Below are 6789 nucleotides of genomic sequence, written 5' to 3'. Positions count from 1 at the left end.
ATTCTTATTCTTATTCTTATTCTTATTCTTATTCTTATTCTTAGCAATTCTGTCAGTGTTTGTGGTGCCTTTGCTCTGCCCATTCTCACAGATCAGACAAATTCTAGAGCTATAGGGATCAAAGGTGTAGAGCATCGAGAAGGTTGCTTACATTCCTGTATTTTGTTCTTACATTGTCCTTCAGCTTCTTAACCCTGCGTTCACATGTAAAAAACCTCAAACCATCTGAACAGTAACGAACCTGAGGCTGGAAGGTGTGACTACAGTTTGTGTAGGGACACCAAGCCAGCTTAGAGAGAAAAACTAGCACTTGAGCAGTTCTGTTATCTCAAGTGGAAGAAGAAAAAAAAGGGGGAAAAAAAGGAAAAGAAAACCCCCTGCATTGCAAAGTCTAACAGTTTTGGAGTATGTCACAAGAAGACAGAGTGGTCATACAATGGCGAAGAACCGGTCTTGTTCCTTTGGGAGCTAGCCAAAGCCCTGCTGCAGGACCAGCTCATGCTACTGGTGTGTGCAACAAAAATACCCTATAATTCTTGGGAACTGGGGATTATCTCCTGAACACAAAAAACCAAAATTTGCCAAGGAAAAAAAAAATCACACAGTTCATACAAGGTTCTGGGACAGTGCTAGGATTCTGCAGAAGTGGTTAGAGATAGGGGAAGAGGAAAGGCCTGACACATAAAATCTGTCGGCAGTTGTGCTGGCCAGGAACAGAAGTGGAGACAGATGTGCTCTCTGCAATGAGCGGCCCCGGCGCAGGGAGACCTGAGGTCCCCCCCGACCACGGCAGCGGCAGGCAGCTCTGTGGACGATCCCTCGCAGCGGGGACAGGAACCGCTGCGGTACGGGATGGACCAACCGTCGGCCCAGGAACAGGTGAAAAAGGGGGATTTCCCAACCAGTCTTCAGGTCCCACAGCAATTCAAAACCAAGCTGTCCATGGAGGTCTCCAGTGGTGGGGTCAAACCTCAGCCTGGCTGGCAGGTACAGCCCAGGTGCCAGCCAAAAATGGCTTTGCCCGAAAAATCAGTATGAGTTTGGGGGAGACCAAAAGAAACAAGCTGTAAAACACCAAAAACACAGCAGACCGAGAAAGGGGCTTAATATTTTCAGCTGCATGACTTACAAATTCAGCCCAAGGGCGACTGGTAGCACCAGGCGGGTTCTCCGCAGGGCTCCCACTGATGCGCTGGTGCAGGGTCCATGCTCCTGCAAGGATACGATCCTCGGAGCTACATGATGAGAAAGCTCTACAGATAAGCATGCAGCATGAAAAAAAACAACCCACTATTCCTGTTAGAGATGACAAACTGGGTATGGTGAAGTGGGCAGCAATCAGCTTGCAGGTTAGCTTGAGCTAAGCCACACAGCCACTACTGACTTTTGACTTCCCCAATTCAAAGTATTGAGATATCGAGGCGCTTACTCATAACTGCTGCGGCATCGGGTGGCAAGCCACCGGGCCACGCAGAGTGGAGCCAGCAGATCTGCTCCTGCCCAGCAGAAACGGGGCTGGACCGCCTGCCGCCGGGGATGCTGCCTTCGCAGAAACCTGCAAGCAGAAAGCAAATGATAGCACTTTTTGAAAAACGTCACCATTCTGTTTGAAAAGGAATCGAAAAGGGCTTTTTCCAGCTTCCAGGAAAGAGGGAAACACAAGTCACTGAGTTGGCTAATTTGGCCAGGTAACAAGCCATAAAGCCTTCAACGAATTAAGACCTTAGACGTGACCCTCACAAACGCGGTGGGCTTCCCCCTTGCCAGCTCCTGGCCGGCGAGCAGTGCAGCGAGGGTACCTCCGTCCCGGCACAAAATCAACTCCCTGGCCCCAACTGTGCCTGTGGGGTCCGGGCTGACACGCTCGGGGCATCCTGCATCCCTCCTTCCCCACCCAAAAGGAGCCACTTCGCTGTGCCCATCCCCGGGGCCGCCCTCCCGCTCCAGCACCTGCTCCAGGGTAGCAGCTTCTCCGCCTGTAAATTAATTAATTCTTACGGGATACCTGCATTTTGACAAAACTTTTCCACCAGTATTGCACAAACGCTGTCATTTTCCCTTTCTAGGCAGTGGTCCACGTGTTTTCCATGGGGTTTTGGGTTTTTTTTCCTTACACCACAGTCTTTTTCCTGTTGTGTATCAGAAGCTAGCATGCTGCTGTCAGAGAAGCTCCGATTTCTAGAGAAGTTCCATGGAGGCAGCAACTGCTTGGTAATGCTTTGGGTCATTCTATGTTTTACTGATTTTAAAATTGAAAAGCCACATCATTATATCTCTATTACCTACTTCTGTGGAAATGCTGATTGGGTAAGGAGTGTGCCCCAAGGTTAAACACCAAATTTACTGGAACTTTTCTCTTCCAGAAAGTCTAAACAGATGACCTTTTTTCTATCAGTTTCAAAAATCAACCTAAACTGTTATTTCCTTGTAGAGAGACCATAAAATGGCAGAGGACCGGTCCAGAATCACTTACAGGTTCTCTGAGCACATCAGGAGGATGAAGACCCATCTCTACCTTCTTCTGCTAGCTGCAGGCATCTCTGCTGCTCCCCAGATGAGCAGCATGGCTGAATTACTGACATTATTACAGCAAATGCGTGAGTCAGTGACAAAGGACATCCAGGTAAGTTCGATTTCCACTTTACTAATATAAAATTTAATATACTGAATCCTCTTGTTCTTTAATATTTAACTTTTTGGAAAGTCAAACACTGTATTTAAGCGACACTATTTTTATTTGTGTTAATGAAGATGATATTTGAAAGGCTTAATTAATATTTTTCAGAATTTGAGGATTGAAACTCCAGACAATATAGATGTAAGTAAAACTCCTTTTTTAAAATAAAATTAACTTTTTCATAAATTTAGTCATTGGAAATTGAAATAGTTTTAAAATTGTTATCCCGTAAAGCACTCTATTTGTATTTAAGAACAAACAATGGCTTTAAATGTAGCTATTATAAGACATAAAATGTTATTAAAGGTATTAAATGTTATTGTAAGATAGAAAATGTTATTAAAAACAATCAAATGTTGAGTCAAAGAAAAATATGCTGTGATATAAAAGTAGCCAGGACAGCAAATATTCTTGTTCTATGTTTTTGTAAATCTCCTGCAGAACACACACACACAGGAGCGATTTTCTGAATCAGCTTTTTGAACGAAGGACAGTTAAAAGGAAAGAACAAACTCGTTCACATTTCTTGCTTGCCCATCTGCAAAAATACTTCTTTTTAGTCTACTTCATTTAGTCTACTTTTAGAAATGGCTTTTTATACCTTTACCATCAGTAAGGGGATTAAATAGCTGTATTACCACATCTTGTCTGAAGAATGGTGCTAATGCCCCGAGAACAAGACACCAACTTGTGTCCACACCGTGTGTCCATACCAACCACACATACCGTGTGTCCATGAATGAGGTCTGTCTTAAAGGTCAAATTCCCCTTTATGCATTTGCCATCTTCTTTTGCATCTCCAATAAATTTCTCCTGTTCCCTCTCGGCGTAAAAGCTCTTTTCTTTGCGAGCTGACTTTAAACAACTTCCTCCTGATGCAGATGCTGCAAATGAGAATTTTTTTTTCTGCTGTGCCTCAGTTGGAAACTTGGTTTCAACACGAGATCGCAGCCCAGCACAGAGCTCTTCAGATAATATCGCGGCCAGATGGCTATTTGTGGGAATGCAATCCGAGTCATTAATTTATTGAAGGAGCAGAACACGTTTGTGCCATAAGCTAGCTGCAGGAGGGTGGGGGATTTTTGGCAGCAAACCCAGCCCATTCCTTGTAAGTTAGGCGTAAAGTTCCCAGCTCTGTCACTTCTCTCTGGATCCTGTCTGGAAGAGCTCTCTTCCCAGGCTGGGGCTTGGGCTGGGTCTAACCCCGCGTTTTTAATAAGGAAAACAGACTCAGAATCAGCGGTGCCGAACGCTGGCGGCTCGCTCGTCCCTTTCCCTGCTGAGGTCCCCGGCGGTGCCACCGCAGCCCACCGCACCGGTGCCCGGCTCTCCTCCGGGGAGAAGAGCTGCTTCACTCTCACCTGTGCTTCGGATACAGAGATGACGGAGAATTTCCCAGTGTCTCTGCATTTGCTGTTTGTCAGTGGCAGAAGCAAGCAGCTTCCCAAGCAAGGTCATGGGAGAAATGATCCTCCTCGTCATGCAGCATCCAGGAATGACTAACAGAAGACCACGCGTCGGTCGGGAACGTCGTGGGCATGATGCTGGCCTTCAGCAGCTGTCTGCATTTCCTCTGCCCTTCGCTGATTAGTTTTTGCGTCATTTTTCATGACTTTCTTCTCCCATTACACTTCTCTCCAATCTGTTCCTGCCGCTGATGGAAGTGTCCTCTCCTTCTTTCCTTCTCCGTGAGTTTAGCTAATCTCTTCCGAAACAACCCCGCACTGGCAAGTGCAACCATCATCCCTCTTTGCTCTGCTTCTGCCCCATACCCCCTCCGGCCCTTCTGGCCGCCTTGCCTAGACCGTAAGGTGTAGGAGGCAAATGTCAGCTACCGCTTTGCAGAAGAGGACCAGCGTGCCCGGTGCCCGGCCGCCCCTGGGACGGGACAAGGCAAGCAGGGCTGTGAGATGAGAGTGCGACCGTTGTCCCCATCTCTTCTGGCACACAGATGTCATCTGACGCAGAGGTTAATGTTTGGAGTCGTTTCAGGTTCATTTATTTTCTTTCTCTCGTGTTCAGAGAGTTCTAGCTTCTGGGGCAGAAAGCATCTCGCATCCAAACTGAAGACATAAACCAGAATTATCTGCTGACACGACCAGATGTAAGAAATCAAACTTGTCTTCAGATGGCTGCAGAAGAGATCGGACTAAGTCTTTAGATAATTGTATGCTTCATCTGGACATTACAAAACACATGCTAGCAGAAACTATCATCTGCCAGGTTTCTGTCTGCAGAGTAAATAAACGCGCACATCAGTTAAGCATGTTTGCCAAAGTCATTTACAAATTTGAGCCCAAAAGGCAGTAACAATTTATTTGCCACCCAGGCAGCTGGATGTAACTCAAGATGATTTTTGATAAACTTATTGCAGTTCATGGTCACAAATTCTTGTATCTCAGTTTTGCTGTTTCTTCCATCTTAGGATGTGAATTGTGTCAGCACAATCTTTGAAGGAACGGAACAGTTGAAAACTAACCCAGCTATGAAAAAATTCAGTGTTTTTTTTCAAAAATTAGAAAGACTGAAGCAATCACTCACACCAAGCCTGGCAAAAGAGGTAGGAATTTATTTCTTGTCTATCAGAGATCATGCAGCAGAGATGTAATAAAATGTGATCCATAATTCATAACTAAGCCCAATTATTCTCTCTTACAAGAGAGAATAATTTCTGTACTCGCTTGCGTTGAGTGCATGGAAGAAGAAATCCTGGCATTATTTCACATTTCCACCCTTCCCTTGCTCTAGTCTTCAGCTTGACCCACCCCTAAAATAAGGATTCATGTGTGTGATCAGCGTATTTAAGGTTTAAGGAAAATCATATCATTTATAAAATGATTTCAAGATGAAAAAGCTTTACATAACGGTTAAATATTAAGCAATTTCATTTTCTTGATTAACTTTTCAGGGGAAATGTGATACAGAAAGAAAGAATGCAACAATATTCATAGGAAAGCTGATGACATTCATCCGAAAAGCATCAAAAAATGCAAGAGCGTAGAGTTATAAGTTTCCAGAATTGCTGTAAATTTAAACGAGCAGTAAAATGTTTATTTGTTTTAAAAGTACTCTTCCTTTGTGTTAAAGTCTGGCAGGGCACATCTGTTTCAGTGGTTCTGTACTGGTTCGTGTTTGGCATGTAATCTCCGAAAGTATCAATGGCGAAACGTCATTTGTTTTTCTAGATGAAAAATTAAATGCCTGATAAAGCAAATAGCGCAGGGTATTATGGAAGGAACTGACTAGGCATAAAACTTCTGGGTTTCTCATGAAAAGGTCAAGTTAATTTCTGAACAGTCACAGCGAAACTGAATATAGATGGGTGCAAGCAAAAGCAGCTGGTTCACACTCTGCGCCTTACCCAACCACTGCCTAGGCCCGTGGGTTTTGCGCCCTGTGCCATAAATACTGAGTGACACATCGAGATGTGATTTGAATGTATTTCCTTTGCCTTTCTTTAAGTCCAGGGTGGACCAGTGCCGGGGGGGACGGCATGCACTCTAGCAATACGGATTGGGGATCTAGAACTATTCAGGTTTAAGGTCAAATTTCTGCTGGAAAGTTTTGCTGGTATCACGTAACCTCGGCGGAATGGCTATTATTCTCGATAACGTGCCTGGAAGAGCAAGATCCCATGTATAGACCGTTAAACCAGTGCACAACTGATGCTGCTGAAATAGGTGATTTAGCTCAGGGAACTGGTACGGCTGTACTGGGAAAATCTCAGCGTTGTAATATCCATCTACAGTAAAGAGGATTAATCAATATAATTATACGAGCAAAACTTTTCTAGCACGGAGCTGGCTTCGCCACTGCTTTGAAGCCAGTTGAGGCTGAACTGCAAAAGTCATGTTCACACAATATTCCACCTCTTAAGCTCTGCCTAAGCTTCGCTATATATATGTATATCACTTACCAGCAAGGAGTACGAGAACATTGCGCTCACGCATATGGGATCCCCTTGATTTAGTCCGCTTAGCACTCTGCCCAAAATCTTCCACAAGCACCGAGAAACACATCCTGAGATTTTCCTCTACCTGCAGCTTTGGTAGATCAGTGTAAATTTAGCAGCTAAAGATTTGTAAGGATCTGGGCATATGCCACTTAGAGAA

At 44.6% G+C, this 6789-nt stretch overlaps 1 protein-coding gene across 1 annotated transcript; it reads left to right on the top strand.

Moving 5' to 3' along the window:
- Positions 1-2497: 2497 nt before the first annotated feature.
- Positions 2498-5678, top strand: LOC103915854 (interleukin-5-like). Its single transcript, XM_009322782.1, has 4 exons — positions 2498-2623; positions 2786-2818; positions 5103-5237; positions 5586-5678. The coding sequence occupies exons 1-4, from the start codon at positions 2498-2500 to the stop codon at positions 5676-5678; spliced, it is 387 nt and encodes a 128-aa protein (XP_009321057.1).
- The last annotated feature ends 1111 nt before the right edge of the window (positions 5679-6789 follow it).

The sequence above is a fragment of the Pygoscelis adeliae genome, unplaced genomic scaffold, assembly GCF_000699105.1.
Source record: "Pygoscelis adeliae isolate BGI_AS28 unplaced genomic scaffold, ASM69910v1 Scaffold34, whole genome shotgun sequence".
In the NCBI taxonomy this organism is placed as follows: domain Eukaryota; kingdom Metazoa; phylum Chordata; class Aves; order Sphenisciformes; family Spheniscidae; genus Pygoscelis; species Pygoscelis adeliae.
This window is presented reverse-complemented; position numbering and strand designations above follow the sequence as displayed.

Bases quoted from the DNA above. Each gene is read 5' to 3' on its own strand.
- LOC103915854 (XM_009322782.1), top strand. From the start codon at position 2,498: ATGAAGACCCATCTCTACCTTCTTCTGCTAGCTGCAGGCATCTCTGCT. The intron at 2,624-2,785 runs GTAAGTTCGATT...AATATTTTTCAG, and splicing joins CAGTGACAAAGGACATCCAG to AATTTGAGGATTGAAACTCC. The intron at 2,819-5,102 runs GTAAGTAAAACT...CTTCCATCTTAG, and splicing joins AAACTCCAGACAATATAGAT to GATGTGAATTGTGTCAGCAC.